Below are 26,111 nucleotides of genomic sequence, written 5' to 3'. Positions count from 1 at the left end.
TCTATATCAGTTTTGTTCTCTTCTTCCTCTCTTTTGACCCAAATTCCATGCTTGTGTGTTTTGTTAACCTCAGCAAAGCCACTCTGTACTGTTCTAGCTGTTATTAGTGCAGCAGTGGCTGAGCTAAGCATTTTTCCATCCTGACGTAACCTTCCACGTGCAAAGCAGCTGAGCTGGCTCAACTTTCCCCACATAATCTTGCTGGCCAGCCTATCCTCACTGCGCAGGATTCCACTTTTTTCCTGGAACCTGGAAAGCTTTGGTTTTCTTTAAGTAAGTGACAAGTCTGCTCTCTTTCAAAACACTGGATCATATTACAGCTTGTGAATCACAGCTGTTTTCATGCTTGCACCATTTAGCCTGGTGAGACAAGACTGAGACAAGACTTTCTGCTATAAAGTTCTTTCGGTCAATTAAATTCAATTAAACAGTGCTTTACTGGCATAAAGGTTATAAATTGCATTATTGCCAAGTGCAAGTAGATTAGAACAATAGTTATACATTTACAGAATACACATTTATGTGCATAAATGTACATAAACAACCACAAACAGGTAAGTAGCTGAAAAAATGACAAAGAATGAATACCTGGGATGTGTGCAGGACAGTGGATGCCTCACTGCCCCTCAGGCTGTGACATTCTGCCACATATATTTCAGCAAAGGCACAAATTTGGTCATTTTGGTCATTTTGAGTTTAACAAAAAATATTGCACTAACTGTTTAGGAATTACAGACTTTTTTCGTAGTCCCTCCATTTTTACAGGCTCAAAAATAATTGGACAATAGACTGATAAGCAGTTTCATGGACAGATGTGGCCTCTTTCCTCCTTATTTCATGGCAAATTAAGGAGATAAAAGGTCTGGAGTTGATTCCAAGTGTTGCATTTGCATTCTCTCTTTGGTGACGAAATACCCCTTCACAACATCTAGCCAAGTCAAGAATACTCTGGAGAAGGTAGGCGTATCACTGTCAAAATCTACAATCAAGAGACGCCTTCATTAGACTTTGCCAGAAAGCATCTAAAAAAGCCTCCCATGTTCTGCAACAAAATTCTTTGGACAGGTGAAGCAAAGATGAACTTGTACCAGAATGATGGAAAGAGAAAAGCACAGAGAAGGAAAGGAACAGCTCATGATCCAAAGTATACCACTTCATCTGTCAAACATGGTGGAGGCAGTGTTATGGCATGGGCATGTATGGCTGCCAGTGGAACGGGCTCACTGGTGTTTATTGATGATGTGACTGCTGACAGAAGTTGCAAGACGGATTCTGAGGTGTATAGGGCTGTACTCTCTGCTCACATTCAGCCAAATGCTACAAAACTGATAGGACGCTGCTTCACAGTGCAGGTGGATAATGACCCTAAACATACTGCGAAAGCAACTCAAGACTTTTTGAAGGCAAAGAAATGGAATATTCTTCAATGGCCATGTCAGTCGCCTGATCTCAACCCAATAGAGCTGCTTTTCACTTACTGAAGACAAGACTGAAGGCAGAAAGACCCACAAACAAGCAGCAACTGAAGGTGGCTGTAATAGCGAAGTGAAGTGACTTGTGGCCAAGTACGGTGACACATACACATACACACACACACACACACACACACACACACACACACACACACACACACGGAGCAGTGGGCAGCCTTTTTTGCTGTGGCGCCCAGGGAGCAGTTGGGGGTTCGGTGCCTTGCTCAAGGGTCTCACCTCAGTCGTGGTATTGAGGGTGGAAGAGAGCGCTGGTCATTCACTCCCCCACCTACAATCCCTGCCGGACCCGAGACTCGAACCCACAACCTTCAGGTTCACCTTCGGGTTGCAAGTCCGACTCTCTATCCATTAGGCCACGACTGCCCCCAGACCTGGCAAAGCATCTCCAGGGAGGAAACTCAGAATTTGGTGATATCTATGGGCTCCAGACTTCAGGCACTCATTGACTGCAAAGGATTTTCATCCAAGTATTAAACATAATCCTAATATTTATGACTCCCGTAAGTAGAGAGTGACATAGCTGGCAGAGCTTGCACGACACACACACACACACACACACACAAGCCTCCCGAGTCTTCTTCCACACCCTCACACACCAGCTTCTACAATATGCATTGTGGTACTTAGTGCAGAAGTAGTGCACATTGGTTGTACATTGGATTTACTAATTTGTGTAAAAGGAAAGACGATATAAAGAAAATCAAACACTAAATGGTACACACGCACAGTCGCTCTGATTACAATGTCATGAATTTTCATGTGAAACTGCACATCAGAAATAAGGTAACTACAGTAAATGCCTGTGAAGTCAAATGTACTTTATGCTATATGAATGTATGTGAATTAGTACAATCATTCTCATAGCTATTTTTAACTTTAAGCTTTAAAGATTTGCAATTGGGCTGCTTTTGTCATCTGACATCCCTGCTGCAGCTTAAGCACAGATTGTTAGATTCCATATACGTATATTCAGGAGCAGTGGAGTATGGTCTCTCTCAGTAGCAGTCTCTGTCTGTTTTCAAAAGAACAGCAACTTAATCACAGTGCTGAAGAATTAATCATCAAAAGTTTGATTTTGAGGTACGAAAGTAATTAAATAAGTAAAGTAATTTAAAAAAAAATAAGTACATTTTTCTCATCTGGAGAATGTTTTGATGTTATGAGCTCATTTTGTATGCAAATGAACCCAGTATAGGCTAGTATAGTTTATCAGCTAAGCTGGTTAGCTAGCATGTCTAATTTCAAGATGGTTGATAGTGTGGCGTCAGTTGTAACAGGGTTATCAATACAAGTATTTAAGTAACAAACAAAGACATTCTACTTACTTGAAAAACTGTTTCCTTCCTGGAAATCTTCATGGCTGGATGGAGGCTGGAGCACCAAGACCCGAGCATTTCAGTAGTTATTCATTTGACTGACCTGTGTGTGTGTCATGCAATGCTCAACAATTACACACACACTTAGGAACACATTTGAGCAAAGAAAGTGTTTTATCCAGTACAAACATTGTACAACTATATGAGGTCTTTACTGCATGATAAAATCATTAACAAAAATATACTTACAGTCCCCTCCAAAAATATTGGAACACAAGGCCAGTTCATGTGGTTTTGCTCTACGCTGAAGACACTGGAGTTTGAGACCAAAAGATGAATATGAGACGATTTCAGCTTTCATTTCCTGATATTTACATCTAGACGTGTTAAACAACTCAGAACAAGGCATCTTTTTACCATGGCACCCCCCAATTTTTAGGTAAGAAAAAGTATGTACAGAAAGTCTTAAGGTAAGTTAAAGTAAAATCCTTCCACTTTTTCCCCTGATGAAGTGCTTTGTTGTGTTGCAGTGTGTTTTGGGTCGTTGTCTTCCTGCATGATGAAGCTCCTCCCGATTAGACTGGACGCATTTCTCTGTAAATTGGCAGACAGAATGTTTCTGTAGGTTTCTGAAGGTTTCTGAATTCATTCTGCTGCTACCATCATGAGTTCCATCATCAATAAAGATGAGTGAGTCTGTTCCAGAAGCAGCCATGCAAGCCCAAGCCATGACACTACCTCCACCATGCTTCACCCATGAGCTCGTATGTTTTGGATCATGAGCAGATCCTTTCTTTCTCCACACTTTGGCCTTTCCATCACTTTGGTAGAGGTTCATCTTGGTTTCAGAGCTTTTGTGGCTCATCTCTGTATTTCTCTGTGAAATTCTTACTGCTGATGAAAGGTTTGCATCTTGTGGTGTGACCTCTAAATTTCTGCTCTTGAAGTCTTCAAGCAGCGGATTGTGATACTTCACCCCTGCCCTGTGGAGGTTGTTGGTGATGTCACTGACTGTTGTTTTTGGGTTTTTCTTTACAGATCTCAATGTTTGTCATCAGCTGCTGTTGTTTTCCTCATCTGATCTGTTCCATGTCTGGTTCTTAGTACACCAGTGGTTTCTTTCTTTTTCAGGACATTCCAAATTGTTGTATTGGCTATTCCCAATGCTTGTGCAATGGCTCTGACCGATTTTCCGTCTTTTCTCAGCTTCAAAATGGCTTGCTTTTCTCCCATAGACAGCTATGTTTTCTACATGTTGGTTGTACAGACAGCTCTCTGGTCTTCATGTCGATCTATTCTTTTCTATTCTATTTGATTATATTCTGCAAATGCAGTCTTCACAGCTGAAACCCAGGTCTCAAACCAAGAGGAGACATTCAGAGCTATTAATTGTTTAAAAAATTAATCTAACAGGACACACCTGGTCAACAACAAACACCTGTCAGTCACATGGTCCAATATTTGTGATCACTTGAAAAATGGGTGGGTTCTAACAAAAGGTGCCATGTTCCAAGTTAACACACCTAGACAAATATCAGGAAATTAAAGGTGAAATTCTAATCTATCGTGTCATTCATCTTTTGATCTAAAACCCAAATGTCTTTATAGTGTTTAGCAAAAACAAAGAATTGGCCTTGCCGTTCCAATACTTTTGGAGGTACACCTCCCACGGACTTAATGAATTGAGATGTTACAACACACCCATGGAATAAGTTGGTCCCATGATATAATTTTATATGTCCTCTTATATTAACATAAAAACAGTATTATTTATCATCAATAGTTAAACAAATGTGTCAGGTTGCAAACTGAAACTTTAGAATATTTTACTCACAGGATTTTTTTGGTTAATGTCTCAGCTAAGTTTGGAAAAAGACAATGTGGTTATAATTTATTATATTAAGTAACTAATATCTATCTTATCTGTTTAGAAAGATAGATGGCTTACTTTGGAGTGCTTACGACCCTCTGCGATGCATCAGTCTACATCAACACATTCCTCACACAATGGGCAGCATCATTATATGCCTTACAGTTTTTAGTTTTTATATAAATAGCTAGCCTGGCCTTCAGGTTGAAATTATGCCAAACAGCACCACAACATAGTTGCATTCATAACTGTAAACATATGTATTAGTTGTTTCTTCTTGTCTTTATTTAATTTCTTAAATTCAGAAATAAATTCAGAAATTCAAAAAAAATTAAGGCCACTGCATGATGGGTTTTGCCTGTCCAGCAGGACATCCTACTGCCAACATTAGAAAAACATTCATTTCATTGACAGAATGTTACAAGTAATAATAAGTACAAGTAATAATGACATCATCAATAATCATATTATGATGAAGACAGTACAATGTTAAGGAATATTAGTGAAAATGCATAGTATACTCACACAGTTACTTTAACCCTAAACGCTGTGTGTGAGAGAATAAGCTACATGTCAGCAATTTTACCAGAGCAGGAAATATGGCCAAATGAAATCAAAAATCAGGTGACGTAAAAGACCTGAAGAGTCGTCTCAATGTTACACACTTACAACACACAACAGTTAGAGTTTATAAAAAGAGACAAATAACCATGACTACATTAGGTTATAAAAAGAAAACAAAGGAAAAAAAAAAAAAGACTGGTTGTCAATGAATACACCAGAAGACTGGAAAAAAAAAAAAAAAAAAAAAGCCAGACCCCCCCACAGTTATTATTATTATTCTTAGTATTTTTTTAAATTATTTTTTTTACAAAAAAAAAAAAAAAAAAAAACACAAGTGAAAGAAAAAAAATATGATCATAAAAACAAATTTTCAGCCCATTTATTAGAATATACAGAAACGTCTAAAATTTGAGTGGTTTTATTTAGGCAGTAAACAAAGTTTTGTGCCTGACAAACACATTACATTAATTAACAAACATGTCTGTGTAATACATCTATGATAAACATTTTATGATTATGATAAACTGATTAATCAGCGATCATAAAATGTTTATCATAATCACAATTTATCCATATTTTATTTTTCAATGTCAGAAAATAATACTGGTTTAAAAATAGTTTCAGGCAAATTCCCACAAAAACCGCAGTGTGGAGTTTACGGTTGGGCGCAAGTCTGTCTGTGTGTGTGTGTGTGTGTGTGTGTGTGTGTATAACATGAATGATAGGCTAATACGTTATCGTTTCTACAGTAACGGCTCATTCACAGGGTTCAGTATGGTGGAAGCTCTCTGCAGTCTTTCCAGTATGTTACTCATTGTGCTGTCTAAGCTAGCTCGTGGTACTGATATTACAGGAATGGCACAAACAAGGCAGCTAACACTATTTAAATTTATTGATTTATTGACCGTATGACCTCAGAATATCTTAACATTAGCCAGTCAGTCCTCCTTAAACGAACTGCACAGACAAAACGAGCCGAGGATCCAACAGCACTCCTTCATTCCGATGGTTAGAGCTAGATGAAATCACAGAACAGCGATTTTTTCTTTAAAAATGTGTTGAGTGTAAATGTTGACTGCTGTTTAACAGTACATTTTAGTTGCTATCTTACATTCACTACTTATATTACTTTGATGATGGATACTGTTAGCTAGCTAGCAAATGCTAGGTCAGTCAGTCATGATTCAAAGCTCGGAGATATTTTCGTTTAGCATTTGACATTTATCACTAGCGCTGTACTTGCCACTTCGAGTTAGCTGATGCACCATTTTAAGTTGCACTTTGGGTAATTTATTGAGGACGTGCGCGTGTGTACGCGGACCCACTGCCTGTCCGGCCATATCTACTGCTCATGCTCTGGCTCCAGGGTTTCTGCTGTGCAGACTCTGGCTCCAGTTTTTGCAAGATGGTCACTTTGCGTTTCGACGCAAAAACAGCTTCAAAAACACACAATGGGAGAAAATGGTGCCATATTGTCCAATTATATAGAATTAATAATCTGGAATGTTTTAAGACATGCTGTCTATCTAAGACATCTATTGTATTGTACATCTGCTTTTGGTTATTAGGAATTTGTAGAGCACTTTTACTGAAAATGATTCTAAATAGAAAACGATTGAAATGATTTTTCCACTACAAAATAACTCCTTTATAAGTAATGAAAATAATTAATTAGGGATATCAAATCTAGTAATTTATATCAGATTGTTTTTTCTTGTGTCCACAGCATTACAATTAAACAATTTATTTACTAGATCGTTTTGAGAATGAACAACCTGACCCCACACTGCATATATCCGAGCATGGCTGTTAGAGAGCACAAGGTGCCGTGCGTTACATGCAAAGAAAGTTTCAGAAGCATGAAGCAGTGACACATGCAGAGAGGTTTCGTATGTGAGAACATCTCTAAGCATCGACACATGCACTCTTCATTTTCCCTCAGTCGTTCTACACTTTCCTCAAAAGTAAAGTTGATTTTTTGAGACTTTGGGGTGGGGACAAAAGGGAATGTCCACTTACAGGAACGGTCACACACAGTTACAATGATTAGTGTAAAATCACTTTTATTCTGGCAACGCAGAACTTGTTCTGATTCGTAGAAGAATTCCCAAGATGGCAGAGACTTTCATATATTAACTTATTATATAGCGCAAACACAAGTTTAAAAAAAAAAAAAAAAAAAGCCTGACTTGTGGACTTTCCCCCTGATGAAGTGGAACTTCACTTTTTAGACTTTTTATAATTTCTAATGGTTTGTCTCACTGCTCTGTGGTTGCGGAAACATCCCTGCACATTCGCTTCACTCTTAATACCCTTCTGTGCATGTAACTCAGGGCAGCTTGGACTGTCTTAACGACCGTGCACTGCTCTGTGCTCTCAGGCCAGCCATACTAGCACTCTACCATACGTCTACATAAGGTTTTAAGTGGGAAGGTTCTTGTGGCCAGAGACAAGATGGTCTAACGTCTATATAAGTTTTTATATGCAGAAAAATATCTCAACTGCTTTTTATTATTCATATTTTGCAAAACTAAGGTTAACAACTTCAAAGTATGGAAATAATATAATATATACCATACTTCCTGTACCTGTACCTTTATCTTCATCCTCCTCTCCTCTTCACCCCTCTACACCTTGTCTAGTAGGGAACGCTGACAGTAGAGAAGATGACGTGGAGTGCCATACTTGCGGAAAAAGATCAAGGCTGCCAGAGTGCAAATTAAACACACCAGCAGCATGAGCGGCACCGCGACTGCTGCCATTCCACTTCCATCACCAGGAGCGTTGTCCACCTCAATGACGATGACTTCCGTCTTGTCCAATTTTTCTTCTTCTTCTTTATTCTCTTTGTCCTGGTTACGGTCATCGGTTCCACCACCTGTTCGACCTCCACCTGTGTTAGTGTCCTCATCTGGACAGCCGACCCAATCACTTAGGGCAAACTTGGGGTAACCAGGCTCCACTCTCATCAGCTGGTTGTTGAACTTCCAGTATTTATTGGCTTTGTAGAAATACGTGAAACCTGAAAGTCAGAGATTACATCTTTAAATACCTTTAAATAGTAAAGATGTTTATCCGGTTTATGCTTTCCAAGGCAGAGCCACGTACACTGTGTTGATGCTGCTTGAAACTCTCATGCGTGTTTCTAAGAGTATTGTTATGTCTTTCTCTTTGCCCAGAACTGAGGTATTATAGGAGATGTGTACACGAAATAACTAGTTAAATTAGCTCTATAAGAACAACAATCCCGCTTTTAAAACAAACCATGTTGCTTTTTATACACTTACTGAGGTACTGAATCAAAAAAAAGGATTCTTACTTTGGTCTCGGCTCATGAAAGCTGCTTTGATGTCATCAGGGACGCCCTGCCACTTGCTACTGGGTTTAGGGTAGTCCGGGTCCACTGATTGCCGCTCTTCATTATATCGATAATATCTGAGGGAAGAAAAGACGCCAACAGTGTCCTTTGTGATCATCAAGAAATGCTTTCTTAACAAACCAAAAAACAGTCACCTACTTATTTCCTCTGAAGAAGTAGGTGTTGCCCGTAGGTGTGTAGAAAAGGGCAGCATCAATTCTGTCCTGAGGGAGGCCTCTGCCCATCGCTCTCAGTGTCTTTGGGTAGCCTGGCTCCAGATTTGCTTCACTGAATACCCAATGTCGGTTACCTGAGGAAGAAGTAATTATATACTTATTTTAAAAAAATCAACTGAAACATTAAGCCTGTTAACCTTCTGCAACAGGTTTTAGAATAAAGTCACAAAAAGAAACCAGCTTTTACCTTTGAAAAAGACAAATTTGCCATCCTCTCTCTCGTAGGCAGCATCAATTGACGTAGGTAGACCTCTCCAGACATGTCCGATTGGCATTGGATAATTTTCCATAACCCGGTGATTGCGAAGACGCCACAACCATTTATTCTACCACCCAGGATCAAAGCGCTTTAGATATTAACATTAAAACGGTTTTTTATTCATAGTGTATAAGCACACAGATTATTTCAAATACCTTGAAGATAAACATTTCTCCTCTCAGAATAGCAATGGTGTCAAAGTGACCTTCACAGATATCAGGGCCAAAGTGAGGTACTTCTGGCTTGCGTGGAGTGTCAGAGGGATGAGGGATACGGTAAGGGGTGCGGGGGCTAACCGAGGGTCGAGGATGGCCACTAGGGTTGGGTCCTACAGGGTAGAGATGCAGTAAAAATGCTAATATGTTTACTGGATTGTCTTTTGTTGCCCATGTCATGACAAAGCAAATTCAACTGTTTCTCTAACTTACCATAAAGCTGCTGAATGCCACGATGATCATCGTCCGGAAGCTCAAAGTTTTCTGTGTCCATCCATTGGTAGAAAGGTGCCATGATGGCGGAGGGGTCATTTGAGTGCTCCATACCCAATGCATGACCCAGCTCATGCACAGCCACCAGGAAAACATCATTACCTGAAGGAGAGGAAATTCACAAGGCTGGAGATACAACATTTTCTTTTCCGATTGAACCTTGAGTATCAGTCGATACCGATACCCATCTGATATTGTTTTCTTTATAAACTTCTAAGCTTTAAAATATTTTTTACATGAAGCAATTCACAGTTAAACTCTTTCACAGAAAAATCACTTACACCATAAATATAATAAAGTATGAAGTATAAATATAATAAAACAACCTATGAAACTTCCAGAAATACATTTCTTTTCCAAATCCCGTTCCAATCTTTGCCATTTGTTACAGGATCTGATATCCAGTATGTTTTCTCTTATAGTCGATTCACCATTTTTTCTGGTATCGGCTCAATACAATAGAAGAAGAAGCAGCAGCAGCCTTTATTTGCCACATACAGTACGTTCCAGCACAGTGAATTTCTTTTCTTCGCATATCCCGGCTTGTTAGGAAGTTGGTGTCAGCACAGGGTCAGCCATGACACAGCGCCCCTAAAGCAGAGAGGGTTAAGGGCCTTGCTCAACCTGGTTACGGTGGTTAAAATCACAATCCAGCATTACCCAAGTTATTATACACTATATGGCCAAATGTGGACATCCCTCCTAATTATTGAGTTCAGGTGTTTCAGCCACACCCATTTCTAACAGGTACATAAAAGCCATGCAATCTCCGTAGAAAACACTGGCAGTAGAATGGGTCGTACTCAAGAGCTGAGCGACTTTAAAAGCGGCACTGTCACAGGATGATGCCTTCGCTGTTGTTGCTCCTAGACGCTTCCATTTCGCAATAACAGCCACAGAGCGGTACAACATGGAAGCTCAGAGTGGGGCTGCCGAGTGGTGTAAAGCACGCCGTCACCGGACTCTGGAGCAGTGGAAACGTGTTCTCTGGAGTGATGAATCACACTTCACTGTCTGGCAGTCTGATGGATGAATCTGGTTCGGCAGATGGCAGGAAAACGCTACCTACTAGAACGCATAGTGCCAACAGGCAAGTATGGTGGAGGAGGGATAATGATCTGGGGCTGTTTTTCAGGGTTTAGGCTAGGCCCCCTTAGTTCCAGTGAAGGTTCATGTTAATGCTAATGCTACAGCATACAAAAGCAGTGGAGACAATTGTAAGCTTCCAACTTTGTGGTAACAGTTTGGGGAACGCCTTTTCCTGTTCCGTGCACAAAGCGAGGTCTGTAAAGACATGGTTTGTGATGAATTTTGTGTGGAGGAACTGCAGTGGTAGAGCCCTGAATTCAACCCCAATAAACACCTTTGGGATAAATTGGAACTTCAGTTGCAACCCAGGCCTCCTCATCCTACACCATGCCTGACCTGTCTAATGCTCTTTTGGCTGAATGGGCACAAATTCCCACATTCAAACTTCACAAACCTGTAGAAAGGGGGGGGGATCCATATTAATGAGGATGGTTTTTGAACAGGATGTCCATATACAGTTATGGGAAAAAGAAAGTACACCCTCCTTCAATTCTGTTTTTATTGATCAGAGCCTAAATAACAATTGTGCGGCCCTCAACAACAACTATAAACAAACTGTGTGACCACAGCAAAAAGAAAAACAGATGTCAATACGTAGTCATTTTTTCCCCAAAGAGTAAACCAACATTCAGAAACCAGGTGGGAAAAAATAAGTACACCCTTCCTATTTAAATAATCATTAAGAGATTAATTAGCAGCCAGGTATTACTCAAGAATTGCGCAAGATTAGTACATCAGTGTGATTAACTCTATAAAAGCAAAACTAAGATCAATAAAAAGATCAGACGCCTCCATATTTCTGGCCATATAGTGTATTTATTATTGAGTCCTTGTAGTTAAGTAGTCTCTTTGACTTTAAATGAAATGCATTTAGTTCAAGCTCCAATAAATAAATTTATTTAAATAGGAGCTGCTTAATGCAACAGTCTGCCACTGAAGGGGTCTGTGCAAACAGCATTTGCGCCGTAAGAATTTGGCCCCATCTCAAACCTAATTGACGAACCCTGATATGGTGTTTACACAATCCTGGGGAAAAGCAAGGACCTATGTTTATTTCCCTGCTTCTCCTGTCAACCCTTCACCTCACTTACCCCACAAGTCTCGGTTTCCAATTGTCCAGGGCTCTGCAGCGTCAAAGTGCGTGTCTCCTCCTATGCCATTTCCAGGAAAGTAGGCATGTGCTAAGAACCCACCCTCGCCATCAAATGGACTGGCATCATCATGAAAACCCTCAGCAAAGAAGATCATAATATCCGCAAAGTCAGTAGTCTTGTGCCTAATGTAACTGTAAGGGATCTCTCGAAATCGTAAAGGGGTGACACTCTCCCACACTTTGAAAGCTTTTCTGATCGCCTCATAGGTCTCATACTCCCCAATCTTAGGCGTGTAGTTCTGTATGCTGAAAAAGAACAGAAAACAGAGGAGATGAAAGAGCAGATTTGGAAAGACAATCAGGTAAATTAGGCCATATGGTAAAAAAAGAAAATGTAGAGACATGGTAAGAAGTAGGAAAAGAGCAAGGAGAAGAGAAATTGATGAACATACAGAAAAGTCACCTGAGAATCTGAGCCAAACCTGACCCAAAGTGGAATAGATTACGCTGTACGGCACAGAGTACCTCCATAAATGTGGAAAAAGTGTGTCATGCACCTTAAACCAGGATCTTTAAACACTCTCTTCATTTTCTTTGTTACTTGTGGATATCTGCAGTATAATTCCTACCAGAATGTGATCTCCTTCTTTTCCCATTTCAGTCCCTGGATAGCATATCTTTTCTTTCTCAAGTTGCTCTTAAGCTCTGCTCCAAACTTATCTGGAACACCACAGCGAGGCCTCCTCATTGCCCTGGCAAACATTTCAATATATGAGATCATACACCACACTACAGACTTAAATTCAGTTATTCTGGGCAAATTATTTTTTATTTTCAGGTAACAGTTTCTGTATGAGCTGCTGAGCAAACAGCAGAGCATGGATGTAATGGTAGATTTCTCCACCTGGTACAGCAACCACAGGGCTGAAGGACCCCAAATCATTTCACATTTTTGCAAAATTATAATTTTTAATCAAACTAAATGACTCATTAGGCAGTTTTGAAGCCGACTCACTTCAGTGTGTTAGGGTCCAATTTTCCCGTGACAGTCAGGCCATAGAACCTTTGCATTGCAGTAATAGCAGAGGAAATGGATTGAGGTGAACGGGGTGCTTGTATATGGAGATCACCTGGAGGAAGGTACCCATACTGTTGGAGCCACGCCTAGAGGACACATACACATGGCAAAGGCAAGAAAAGCAGATCAATATTCCACAAATTAAAGTTAGATGCAACGAACTCCATGTGTTGAGTTTTAAATGTTTAAACACCATAACATCTATCATTAAAAAAAAAACAATATGGTACTGAGGAGATGACCCTTCCCACACTGACTTCTGCTTAACAAATGAATCTATCAATAGGGTGCTGATTGCTGTATGCAGAAATTCCTTCTCTCTCAGCCCTATGCTGAAGGTGTTTTCAGCTCTGAATTCTTCACAGCACCGGTCATCAACTGACCTCTGTACAACCAGCAAACAGTCAAAAAATGCAATGAGAGAAGGTTAAAAAAAACAACAAAAAAAAAAAACGTCAACTGGAGTGAGAAGATGGACAGTGTTGAGAAAAGGGAAAGGTTTTAAGCTGGGCCTTGAAGGTGGAGAACAAAGCTGAAGAGACTGAGGTAAAGTATTCGAGTTTGGGTTCCATGACACTGAAACATCTGCCCCAACAGTGACGATGGGATGAACAGTGGGATGACGAAGTCCAGTACCAGCAGACCTGAGAGTGCAGGCAGGAGAGCACAGGTGAAGCTCACCTGAGATAAGCCATGTAGGGTTTTGTATGCAAGTAGAAGAACTTTAAACTGGATGCGCAGTGTAACTGAGAGGACCGGTGAGATATGAGCAGATTTTTTTTTAGAATGAGAGAAAATACTAGCTGCAGTATATTGAATGTATTGTAGAGGACACACTTATTTATTTATTTATTTTCAGGAATTCCAATAAAGAGTGTTACAATATATGAGGCTATTAAAGCATGGACCAGAGCTTCTGCATGTGTGGTGTTAAGCACGGGGTGAAGATGTGCAGTGTTTGAGACGGATGAAAGACCTTTTGACCAATGACCTAATGTGGGGTTTAAAAGAGAGAGATGGATCAAAGATTACCCCCGATTTACAAACTGCTGAGGAAGGTTTAACAGTCACCCCATCAATATCAAGCGAAAAGGTAGACAATGTTGATGCAGTGGATTTTGGGCCAATGAGTAGAACTTCAGTATTACTGGGACTTAGTTTTAGAAAGTTAGGATGCATCCAATGTTTGATACCAAGAATACAGTATGTTAGGATAGCAGGGGCAGGGTGGAGGTAGTTTTGATGTTAACATAAATCCGAGTTATCATCAGTGTAACAGTAAAAATGAAGACCATGGCAGCAAATAATCTGACCAAGGGGCAACATGTAAATAATGAAGAGAAGGGGCCAAGAACCGATCCCTGGGGAACGACATTAAAAAAAGTGAAAAAGGAGGATTTAGAGGCCCCTCCGAAAGTATTGGAACGATATTTTCAGAGCTATTAATTGTTTAAACAATCAGCCAATCTAACAGGGCACATCTGGGCAACAAGACATACCTGTCAGTCACACGTTCCAATATTTTTGATCAGTTGAAAAATGGGTGGGATCAAACAAAAGGTGCCATGTTCTGAGTTTAACACATCTACATGTAAATATCAGGAAATGAAAGCTAAAATTCTGATCCATCATCTCATTCAGCTTTTGATCTCAAACCCAAATGTCTTCAGTGTATAGCAAAAACAAAACTATTGGCCCTGCTGTTCCAATACTTCCGGAGGGGACTGTAGCTGCCATATTGAGCGCCACCCCAGTCATTTACATTAATAGCTTCTAGCAGACGTCCTTAAACAGAGAGGCTTACAGAAGGGCTAGTAGCATCTAGTTCAATAGCATGAAGTCAGTTCATTCCACCACCTGGACGCCAGGACAGAGAAGAATTTTGGTGCATGTCTTCCATGTACCTTGAGGGATCCAGTGGAGCCATGCTAGAGTCTTAAGATTCTGAGGCCATCACGGGCACAGACTCGTCCAAACTGGACAGCTGAAGGCTGGAGAAAGACCAGGTGATATTTTTCTAATCTGCTGCTGTAGCTCATCCACCTCAAGGTGTGATGTTTTGTGCATGCTGAGATGCTTTTCTGATCACCGCAGTTATAAAGACTGATCATTTGAGTTACTGTATCCTTCCTGGCAGCTCAAACCAGTGTGGTGATTTTCCTCTGACTCTCATAACAAGGCTTTTCCACCCACAGAACTGTTGCTTACTCAGTGTTTTTTGTTTTTCTCTAGAGACTGTTGTGTGTGAAAATCCCAGATGATCAGCAGTTTCTGAAAAACTCAAACCAGCCCATCTGGCACCAACATCCATGTTAAAATCACATCCATGCCACAGTTAAAGTCACAGAGATCACACTTTTTCTTCATTCTGATGTTTGATGTGAACATTAACTGAAGCTCTTGACCTGCATCTGCATGATTTTATGCGCTGTGCTGCTGCCATGTGATTGGCTGATTAGAGAACTGCATACATGAGCAGGTATACAGGTGTTCCTAATAAAGTGGATGGTGAGTGTATATTAAAAATTATATATTTTTAAAAAATTATTAACTTGTATGTTAATTGTGTGCATTTTTCTTCTTTGTGTGTTTTTGTCTTCATTTGATATCCTTGTGTGTTTACACTGCTTCTGTATAAATAAATATATTCCTGCTTATTTATAATGATTTTGCAAATTGTATTCATGGGTAAATATTTGTGATAAAATAGTTGAGCTTTTCTTTTTATATTGTTTCACAGCTCTGTCTGAAAATATTTTGTTATGACTTCACTCATTTCACCTGCCAATCACCTGCCAATCACCTCCCAATCACCTGCCAATCACCTGCCAATCACCTGCCAAAGATCATATCCTCACACTCGGCTTACAGCCTCACTGCTCTTATTCTTGTCATGCATGTTAATGTGAAGAAAACAAATCAGAAATTTTGATTCTTTTGAAACCCTTCTCATGCTTCCCATCACATGATGAGATCTGGTGAGTCATTAGACCCACATGCAGCCCTTTCGGTCCCCTCAGACCCCTCTGTCCCCTCAGACCCCTCGGTCCCCTCGCACAGGAGCCCGGATCCAGCCCTTTCGGTCCCCTCTGTCCCCTCAGACCCCTCTGTCCCCTCGGACCCCTCGGACCCCTCGGTCCCCTCGCACAGGAGCCCGGATCCAGCCCTTTCGGTCCCCTCTGTCCCCTCAGACCCCTCTGTCCCCTCGGACCCCTCTGTCCCCTCAGACCCCTCGGTCCCCTCAGACCCCTCTGTCCCCTCTGTCCCCTCAGACCCCTCTGTCCCCTCAGACCCCTCTGTCCCCTCTGTCCCCTCGCACAGGAGCCCGGATCCAGCCCTGTCCTCACATGCAGCCCTTCACCGCTCCTCCAGCAGCTGTTCTCAATCATTCCACAGTTTTTTCGGCTTCAGTAACGGGATTACAGAGCGGCTAAGTGACGAATTAAGTAAAAGCAGCCAAACACCACAGTATTTTCATGTAAGTGATCTCTCCACGGCGGTGTATTGGTGCAGTGCTGAGCGGCAGCGCTCCTCCTTACCTCCGGGTTGAGGCGCGGCTCTGCGGCCGGGGCCTGAGCGCTCAGCCGCGGGGGCAGCAGCAGCAGCAGCAGCAGCTCCGGCAGCGCAGCAGCACAAAGCCACATTCTGCCGAGAATCTCTAACTAATCCACAGACTCCGCTTTACTTTCCTTTCCTTTTACTTTACTTTCCTTTACTTTACTTCTAACTGTTAAACATCGCCTCGCGAAAAAACAAACAAACCCCACCGGAGCACTGATCAGAAACACTCCTTTAAACTCCAGACACGCAGCTTTAACTAGGACCAGGCTGAAGGAAGTTGTGGTTTAGGGCTAAATGTAATTATTTCTCTCTCAAAATATTAAGAGGCAAAAAGAAAGCCGATGGCAGTGAAGACTGGATCTCAGATCTGACTGATTTCCTCCAGAAGCTTTTCTCCAGCCGGTTAATGCTGTAATGCTGCTGGTCTCGGTTTCCTCCCAGCTGTTGACGTGGATGAGACCAAACTGCTCCAAGTGCTCAGCTTTCCCAGACTAGCCCAAAGCCCAGAGCCCTCCTCCTCTTCCTCCTCCTCTTCCTCCTCCTCCATCCCCCTGTCTTTAACTCTCCTCCTCCTCTTCCTCCTCCTCCTCTTCTTCCTCCTCCTCCTCTTCCTCCTCCATCCCTCTGTCTTTAACTCTGCTCTCCTCCTCTTCCTCCTCCTCCTCCTCCTCCGTCCCTCTGTCTTTAACTCTGCTCTCCTCCTCCTCCTCCTCTTCCTCCTCCTCCTCTTCCTCCATCCCTCTGTCTTTAACTCTGCTCTCCTCTTCCTCCTCCTCTTCCTCTTCCTCCTCCTCCTCCTCCTCCGTCCCTCTGTCTTTAACTCTGCTCTCCTCCTCCTCCTCCTCTTCCTCCTCCTCCTCTTCCTCCATCCCTCTGTCTTTAACTCTGCTCTCCTCTTCCTCCTCCTCTTCCTCTTCCTCCTCCTCCTCTTCCTCCTCCTCCTCCTCCTCCATCCCTCTGTCTTTAACTCTCCTCCTCCTCTTCCTCCTCCTCCTCTTCTTCCTCCTCCTCCTCTTCCTCCTCCATCCCTCTGTCTTTAACTCTGCTCTCCTCTTCCTCCTGTAAAGAGCATGATGTTTTCATGAACTGTGTGAGAAATATGTTCATGTAATTATGATGTAATTCTCACTGCACTGAGGAAACTTCAGTGTTTATGGCACACAGTGTAAACACACCCAGTCCCCCTTCAGGCCTGCATTTCTTTCTAGATATTACAAAAAAATTTAATTTATTTTTCTTCTTTTTACACTTAAACCCTTTAAAGTGATGAAACATGATGCATTTCACTGATTACTGCATGTCCAGTGCGGTGGGTTTCAGTTTCTCATTTCTTTCAGTATAATCTACATCAAACATTAAAACTTCTTCCAGTGTGTTCTTGGGAGTAAGTGTACACTGCACTAAGTTTCACATAACTATTATCGTGTGTGTGTGTGTGTGTGTGTGTGTGTGTGTGTGTGTGTGTGAGCTCATTTATGAATATTGCTGATAATTTTAGCAGTATAGAGCTTTTAACAATGCACACTGCCTCAATGCAGCTTTACAGAAATATATAAATTCTGGATATAAATTTTAAATTGAACCCGAATGAGGAAGCGTTTGATCTGCTCAGGACTGTTTATTACGATTTAGAGTTTTTTTTTTTATATATATTTTTTCTCTTCTCATCGCTGCTCCACACTCCAGGCCAGTAGGGGGGGAAATGCACCGAACCATAAAACCCCAAGAAGAAGAAGCAGCAGCGGAAGCGGAAGTGCTGGGCTCATGTTTATGTTTTTGTTTAGTTGTTTTTTTTGTGGAGACAAATCTTAAAAAAACTAAACCAGACAGTGAAACCTCAGCTGTGCGACAGTGTGAATAATCGTGTGGTGAATTAGGATCTGCTGTAAAACATTCTGGACGTGAAAACTGTTTTTTTTTTTAATTTTATTTTTAAAAGAGGTGATGAGGGTCAGAAACAGATCACCTTCCTGACAGAAACAGAGGGACTGTGTGTGTGTGTGTGTGTGTGTGTGTGTGTGTGTGTGTGTGTTTTCTGCATCTCTTGCATGTAAGTTTTTTCATTTGATTTTATTTCTTAAAAGCAGCTGCGTTCCGCATGTAAAGCTCTGATTATAGAGTAAATATTAAAACCCAGTCAAGCTAAATAACTTCCTCATGCATATGGAAGCAAAAAGGTGACAAATTTTAAAACACACACACAAAAAAAAATTATATATATTTTTATTAATGAAAATGAAAGACAACTGAATTCATAGTATTGAAAGATTTTAGGTTGAACTCACATCTGTATGTATTTATTTATTTATTTAGAATTAACTTCCTTGAAATTCAAATTAGTTTTCCCCAGTGTTTAGAAATGCACATTTTAAAATTCAGGTTTCACGGTTTTAATGCAATCAGTTGACGGGTCATGCCATGCAGAAAGGAAGTGAGGCGTAACTCCACTGTGTGATGTGGCCCAAAATTTACACGCATGTTCAAGGATGAGTCAAAATTTAGTGCAACATTTAGAGCAACAAAAAGCAGAACATGAAACCAAAAGAAAAAACTTGTCATTTAAAATTTTTGTTATTGTCACTTAAATGTAAAGGTGAACATTTATCACCTAATTGTTTATAGCTACCTAAAGACTGTTCTGTAGCCTTTAAAGGGCCATACCGGCCTAAACAAGCTCATGAAACCACTGAGCCGCATATTTCACATTCCTGCTTACCATCACATATTTTTACAATTTGGTAAAGACGGATTTTACCGATATCCAATAACGAGAATGTGGCAAGCAGAAACGTGAAATATGCGGCTCAGTGGTTTCATGGGGTCCGACTTGTATTTAGAGTGGTATTACCTTTAAATAATTATCTATGTGAGATATCTTCTGACTTATCTTATTAATTAAAATAATAATGAATAGGCAGAAAGAACTGAACATACCTTGGAAGCTGTACTGGTGACTTTAGCTGTGAAGCTCCTCTGAGCTCTCGTCTTCCCTTAGCCCTCTGTCTTCCATTTCTTCACTCACTCCATGCAGCATTTCTTCTACCTCTTTACCTCCTTCTAGCTCTCTTTTGTCCTTTTCTGTATCTGGTTCTTGCTCTCTTTCTTCTACCTCTTCATCACTTGAAGTTGTATCTAGCTGTCTGTAGAATCCCAAAAATCAGAAATCTCTCTTGTCAGTGAAAGCACAAAGAAACAGATAAGTAGACTGGCGGTAATGAGACACAGGTGAGAATCATCATGCGTTACCTGGCGGTTTGACCCGCCTCCTCTCCGTCTGCAGCTGATGCTCGACCACGCCCCGCTGCCACACTCCCTATCTGAGCTAGCCTGATAAACATACTCTCCACTCGCTTCATTGCCTAAGTGAAAACAAATCAATGTATTACATCAGTATTATGAGATTTTCTTCATAGAATATTTTAGCTAAATTTATCAAATAACAAATGTGGATTGCTGCACTAGCTAGCTAGTTGATTCACCCCACAGCTTCCAGAAACATAGTTTAGTTATTAGCTACTGGCAGATAGATGCTAGCTAGCAAAGTAATCTCCAATCTGGCAGTTTATCCCATGCCACCCCGGCTGAGAATAAGAGGTGTGCATATGAGAGATTTTAAAGGTGTTAGTGCACATCTTAAGATACAGATTTAATTAATATAATGTATGCAAAACAGCAAGCCAGGGATAAAACAATCAATCAGCAGCATGGGAGCTCAAATCCAAGTGAAAAGCACAGACCGAGCTGCAGTGGTGACTGCGTGGCCTTTAGATGTTGTCAGGGACACAATGCCATTCACGCTACAGGTATAATGTGCTCAGGACCACCTGTGCAAGGCATTTAGCGTGATCCGATCACCAAGACACATTCAACCTGTCGAGATAATTACTTAGCACGGACACTGATTACCTGATAAGGATGTTAATACCAGGTCTGAAAGGGGTCAGTGATTGGAGACTACTGATGACATTTACATTAACTGATTGAATATTTGATAGATCAGTTTTTAAATGGTGCACTTTTGTTTATCTTAGAAAATGGCCTGGTTTCATCATGCTCTGCAAGAAGCAAGCCTACCACAGTCACCTTCCACGAAGAGTCATACAACGAATAATCACGCATGCCTCGAGCCAAACCCCAGATCAGCTACGCCGGTAGCTTTATCCGAGGGCCAAGATTGGCCTCAGCTCCTCCAGTCCTCCATCACGTCCTACCCTTCTGCTTCACAAGAAATGGTCTGCTCGAGAGTGGGAGAGCACCAGCATACCTCGTCCCTCACTCAGAGTGACGGTCCAGTGCCTCTGTCATACGTGACTCTCCAGGAACAGCGCTGTGTGCTTAGCTGGTTTCTTGGCTGGGGTCCTTCTCAAAGAGAATGTTTTCTTCAAGACCTGATTTCAAAGGCAGTACCAGGAAAGGTTTGCAGCTTATTGGAGCACCTTAATAAACTTCAGGTGATTTTAAGATTAATCAGTCAAAAGTGTCATATCACGCCAATACCGGTCTTGTTCACTGATATTTCTCCTTTATTCGTGTTAAAACTTCAGTTGTGTCATTTTAAATGGTCATGTCATGTCAAATGTTTTTGATAGGAACTAAAGAATCTCTATAAATATAGAAAGTATTTTAAATTATTAAAAAAAAAAAAACAATAATTGGTGCTGGCTTCAAGATCTGTGACTGGTCAACATTTCTCCAACTGTTTTGATACAGGTGTAGAACATCAGTGAGCTCATGATTTGATTTCATTTAAAGGCTACAATGCAATTATAAAATGATGTGTTGTGTGTGCTGAGATGCTTTTCTGCGCACCACAGTTGTAAAGAGTGCTTATGTGAGTTACTATAGTCTTCCTGTTAGCTCAGGCCAGTCTGGTCATTCTCTGATCTCTCATCAGCAAGGTGTTTCAGCCCGCAGACCGTCTGCTCACAGGATGTTTTTTTGCACCATTCTGTGTAAACTCTAGAGATCAGCCCATCTGGTACCAACAACCATGCAATGGTTAAAGTCACAGAGATCACACTATTTCTTCATTCTGATGTTTGAGGTAGACATCATGTCCTGTCTCTGCATGATTTTATGCATTGTGCTGCTGCCATTTGATTGGCTATTAGATAACTGCACAAATGAGCAGGTGTACAGGTGTTCCTAATAAAGTGGATGGTGAGTAAGTTTCCATTTTAGCGAGAGTTTCAATCCATTCTGACTCCATTAGCTGTGTGTCAGACACGAGCCACATTTATTGTACATGCTATCTCTTTTTCTCACTTCCACAAGTGCAGCCAGTAGTTGCATAAGTGTTTGAATGATAAGGATACTGATGGATAACCAGAAAAAACAAATATATTCTGTTTATTAAGTGTCCCGCAATTGCATGCCACATTTTATAGATCTCTTGTTGCAAATAGCCTAAATTCATTGACAAGACAAACATTCCGTTTGATGAAGATATTTTGTGCATTGATGTGGCATCTTTTAACTGTAAAGCATCTATGAATGGATTATTTGTCCTTTTTGTCCCTTGAGCCACCCTGAAAAATGCAAATATGCAGTTTGGCATGATGTCAACTGCACGTTCCAAATTCTGTTTCTCCCTCTGCACTTAAGGTGAAGGACCGGCCTCCCAACATTTTTGAGTGTCAGCTGAGGCTGTGGACACAGTGGTTTGATACGTGGACTGAAGAGGAAAGGAATGCCTTCTTGGCCACCCTGGAAGAGAAGGATCCAATGTTTGTAGCTCAGTTCTACAAAGTGCTAGCTAGTACTGCAGGAAGGGACTGATGGCCTCTGTATAAATAAATTGTTGTTTTTTTTCCCTGCCATCATCTATCACAGCGCATTCAACCCTGCCCTTCCTCTTAGATAAGGAATTCCTCAGTAAACGTTCCTCAGATTAATATCAGTATGCAGGGTGATCACCTGAAGGAGACAGCAGAATGCCGTTCTTTGCTATTTCCTTATTCTGTAATGTCGTTCAGGTGATCACCCTGCCTACTGATCTTAGTTCTGAAGAACTTTTACTGAGGAATTCTTTATGTAAGGGGAAGAGCAGGGTTGAATGTGCTGTTATAAATGACAGCATGAATGAATATTGAGGCATGATGTCAAAATATGATTAAAGTGAAAGTGTTGCTGATTTCATACATGAAAACAGAAAATCTCAATGGTCACATGTCGAGTGTATGATCGCCACATTGCCTGCGTGGTCTGTATCTGCTTGATGCCAGGAATTGTATGTTAATTTACATTTAATTAGAACACTGATTTACACACTCCTCATAACAAACAGTATTTTGCTATTTTTTAAATTGTAATATGACACTGTAAAATTGGTTTTCAATTATTTTGAGTTTACTGTGCACACCACTATATCAGCTAATCACTTGTTATGTTCATTTATGAAGATGCTGATAATTAAATTAATAAAAGGCTGAAAAATGTATTGTTTGATGTCAAACAGGGCTGCTGGAGATTTTTGCAGTTCATCTCTGCAGTTCAGTCGCAATTTTCTTGTGGCCAAGAACTGGAAATTTGTGTAAACAGACACTTTGTGCGTGTAATGTACACTATATCGCCAAAAATATGTAGACACGTGACCATCATCACACCCATCTGTGGTTCTTCCCCAAACTGTTGCCACAAAGGTTGAAGCTCACAATTGTCTAGAATGTGTTTGTATCCTGTAGCGTAAAGATTTCCTCTTTACTGGAACTAATGGACCCAAACATGTTCCAGCATGACAACGCCCCTGTGCACAAGGTCCCTAAAGACATGTTTTGCAGAGGTTGGTGTGGACGAACTCCAGTGGCCTGGATTTTTTTTTTATAACTATGTATGTGCGTTATGTTTTCAGGCCACACTGTTTTTTTCATTAGTTACACTAGTTTGGGGCTGTAGTGATGAATGTAAACCCCTTTAAAATAAAATGAACTGGTGATAATAGATGTACACCATGTTACAGCTAAATAAACTATTCTAAATACACTTGTGTCTCCAGTACGTCGGTGAAAACAGTAAGACTATAATCTCTCTTTAAAGGTGCAACAATCCATTCATTCATTCAATTATTCTTCAGTAACCGCTTTATTCTGGTCAGGGTCACGGTGGATCTGGAGCCAATCCTGGTTGCGCTGGGCACAAGGCAGGAGAATTCACCCCAGATGGGATGCCAGTCCATCACAGAGCACCATGCACACACACACTCACACCCTGGGGCAGTTTAGTGTAGCTGATATGCCTCCCTGCATGTATTCGGATGGGGAAGGATCCTGTGATCTCCCTGGACAACTCTGATCTCACCTTCTGTCACTGCCTGCAACCTTGAGGTAACCATGTACAATCAGCTGTTCTTTTCCTCTCACATTGCTAATCTGACACGCTCGGGCCGATTTCTCCTTTATAACATCAGGAGGATTCGTCCATTTCTATCCACACAGGCCACTCAGGTGCTTGTTCGGTTCCTTGTAATTTCAAGACAATTCTTTCCCGTCTCACATGTTGGTTCAAGGATAAGCAAGAAACAAAACACTTATTTCTCAAAATCAATAATAAAATTTATTACAAAGGAAAACCTAAGCAATAAAGAAGGTCGGTCTTGAGAATGAACACTGAAGAGATGACGATAGTGCATGATTTTAAAAGTCTGGACAAATTTGCTTCCTGTAATTGGCTAATTCTAATTTGTCTTACTCACGCTAACTCTCTTTACCGCCACTAGATGTCTCCCCATCCCTTTACATCATCCATTTGCATTTTATGTTATCTAAAGCAGACGAGGCCACTGAGACCACACCAGATCAGACTGTCTTTTACTTCTCCTCATCTTCTGCATAGCCTGGAACAAACTAAATTGATTAGACAGACTTACTGGAGCCTGCCTAAGTGATGGAATGTGTTTATTCCTCTCTTCTTCTGATAGTGATGTGCACCACTCTGCTCTAAGCCCTAGGAATTAAGACAAAAAATATAAAATGCATTATATGCAGTATAAAATAGGTAATATGAAAATATAAAATGTATTTTCTGATTATTTTCCACAGTTTGGTGTCAGAAGTGGGTCTTGTGTTCAAAGCTCTAAAATATCTCTACATCCTGGTCTTTAGCATTCTGTTGAACCTTTCACACACCAATGCTTTTTGCCTCGTACCCATAGCAAAGTGAACAATGTTCTGTTTTTTCATTACAGTTTAAAAATTTTTGTTAAAAAAACTTCCCTTGGTCAGTTTGTAGTTTTTTGGGAACTCTACCTTCCTTTAGAATGGAATCAAAAGCTTTAGTCACCTCAGTTCTGGTCTTGTTTTGTAACACACGTACATACGTTCTTTCAGCATCATTAACTCTTTTACCCATTTTCTCAACATCAGCTCTTTGCAAACTCACCATACGGCCCTGGGTCTGACGGTTTATAATGTACTGAATATTATTCATCAATTGTTCAGTCATCATGACTATGAAAGATAAAACCTGTTGCATAAGTGTGTAAAGGATACGTGGTATTTACAACAAACAGAGAATCCCGATTTTAGTAAAATCTCTCATGTTCATGAACATTTCTAGTCGATAAACAACTTCTATATCCTAAAGGAAGATGATTAATAAAAATACTTTGGTTGTTGTCTCTCAGTTCTACATTTTTTTGGAGAGCAGAGGTAAACTCAGTCTTCAGGCCTTCCTCGCAGTCAGAATAGCCGTGGCATGTTTTGAAGTTTCTCATGTATGTAGCTGGTCAGAGGGTTCCAGAGATGCGTGAAAGGTCCAGTAGTCCACAGCAGCTTCATACACTTGGTCACCACAAATTTCTTGTGTTTCCTCTTTGACCTCAGATTTGATGCGAGGCTCATCTCGCCAATCGCAGATGATGGCTTCAGCGATACCTTGAATTTTTTCCGAGGACGGAGTATGTTTGATACCGTGCAATTTCAGAGCTCTAGCCAGCGTGTATTTCAACCACAGTTTAAACAGCTTTTTCACCAGTCTGTAGGTGTTCGTGTGCAGATAGCACACGTCAGGATGGAACAAAAGTGTGTGCTGGAGTTGACTCAGGTGATCAATCACACAGCCGTGGCAGATGATAATTCTGTCCAGCGGTTCTCCGCGCGGATGATGGCTAGCACGGTGGTGGTTATGCACCCGTCAGTTTCATCATTCATTGATAGATTTTTTTTCCTAGGGTTTCACCAAAGTTTTTGCCGTCTTCAAAACCCGAACTGGTCACATCATTATCCATGGTAGCAACCGAGTTGTGAAAAATGGGCCTGAATTCATGAGCCGTACAGTTTGCTGATGCTCAGAAGGCTTTAACTCAATATGTAGGTGAACTCATTTATACCTCATACGGCAGGAGTCTCGGGAGAAAGTGGGGTTTCTGCTCTGCCTTGAAAGAGTAGCAAAATGATGTCCTCAGAAGAGCTCATGTAGTCTTACTTTTATTTCTGCTTTTTTCTCTGTTTTTTCCTCAATTTTTGTATCAGACTCTGCACTGTACTACTGCGCCATGCAGCCCACAGTGACACAAAACTCAAACACACTGTACAAAAAGTGAAGCTGGATTTTCTCTCAGGAGGGGGAGCCGTTTACCTGCTTCATTCAAATACACTTTTCTTTCTTAGTTAACAGACTTTAATGTTTGTTTGCCTTTGAAAAAACCCAATAAAGAAAATTCCCTATATGTAATAAAGATGTAACACTTTCCCTATGAAGATGTAAAATA

The 26,111-nt window shown here is 40.9% G+C and overlaps 2 protein-coding genes across 4 annotated transcripts; one reads left to right on the top strand and one right to left on the bottom strand.

Moving 5' to 3' along the window:
* Window positions 1-4,940: 4,940 nt before the first annotated feature.
* Window positions 4,941-16,905, bottom strand: mmp14b (matrix metallopeptidase 14b (membrane-inserted)). The gene is made up of 10 exons (XM_026912173.3): window positions 16,384-16,905; window positions 12,782-12,930; window positions 12,396-12,518; window positions 11,765-12,072; window positions 9,525-9,686; window positions 9,252-9,424; window positions 9,025-9,163; window positions 8,761-8,911; window positions 8,563-8,678; window positions 4,941-8,265 (listed from the first exon to the last, which is right to left on the bottom strand). The coding sequence occupies exons 1-10, from the start codon at window positions 16,486-16,488 to the stop codon at window positions 7,871-7,873; spliced, it is 1,821 nt and encodes a 606-aa protein (XP_026767974.2). The 5' UTR covers window positions 16,489-16,905; the 3' UTR covers window positions 4,941-7,870.
* A 1,230-nt stretch (window positions 16,906-18,135) lies between these two features.
* Window positions 18,136-23,386, top strand: c4h14orf119 (chromosome 4 C14orf119 homolog). Of its 3 annotated transcripts, none has more exons than XM_026912180.3 (3): window positions 18,136-18,455; window positions 20,437-20,856; window positions 22,010-23,386. In XM_026912180.3, the coding sequence occupies exons 2-3, from the start codon at window positions 20,440-20,442 to the stop codon at window positions 22,181-22,183; spliced, it is 591 nt and encodes a 196-aa protein (XP_026767981.1). In that variant the 5' UTR covers window positions 18,136-18,455; window positions 20,437-20,439; the 3' UTR covers window positions 22,184-23,386. The 3 variants fall into 3 exon arrangements, with proteins under 3 accessions (XP_026767981.1, XP_026767982.1, XP_026767980.1); XM_026912181.3 differs by lacking the exon at window positions 18,136-18,455 and adding an exon at window positions 18,466-18,582; XM_026912179.3 differs by lacking the exon at window positions 18,136-18,455 and adding an exon at window positions 19,605-20,344.
* Window positions 23,387-26,111: the final 2,725 nt, after the last annotated feature.

The sequence above is a fragment of the Pangasianodon hypophthalmus genome, chromosome 4 (genome assembly GCF_027358585.1).
Source record: "Pangasianodon hypophthalmus isolate fPanHyp1 chromosome 4, fPanHyp1.pri, whole genome shotgun sequence".
Lineage (NCBI taxonomy): Eukaryota > Metazoa > Chordata > Actinopteri > Siluriformes > Pangasiidae > Pangasianodon > Pangasianodon hypophthalmus.
This window is presented reverse-complemented; position numbering and strand designations above follow the sequence as displayed.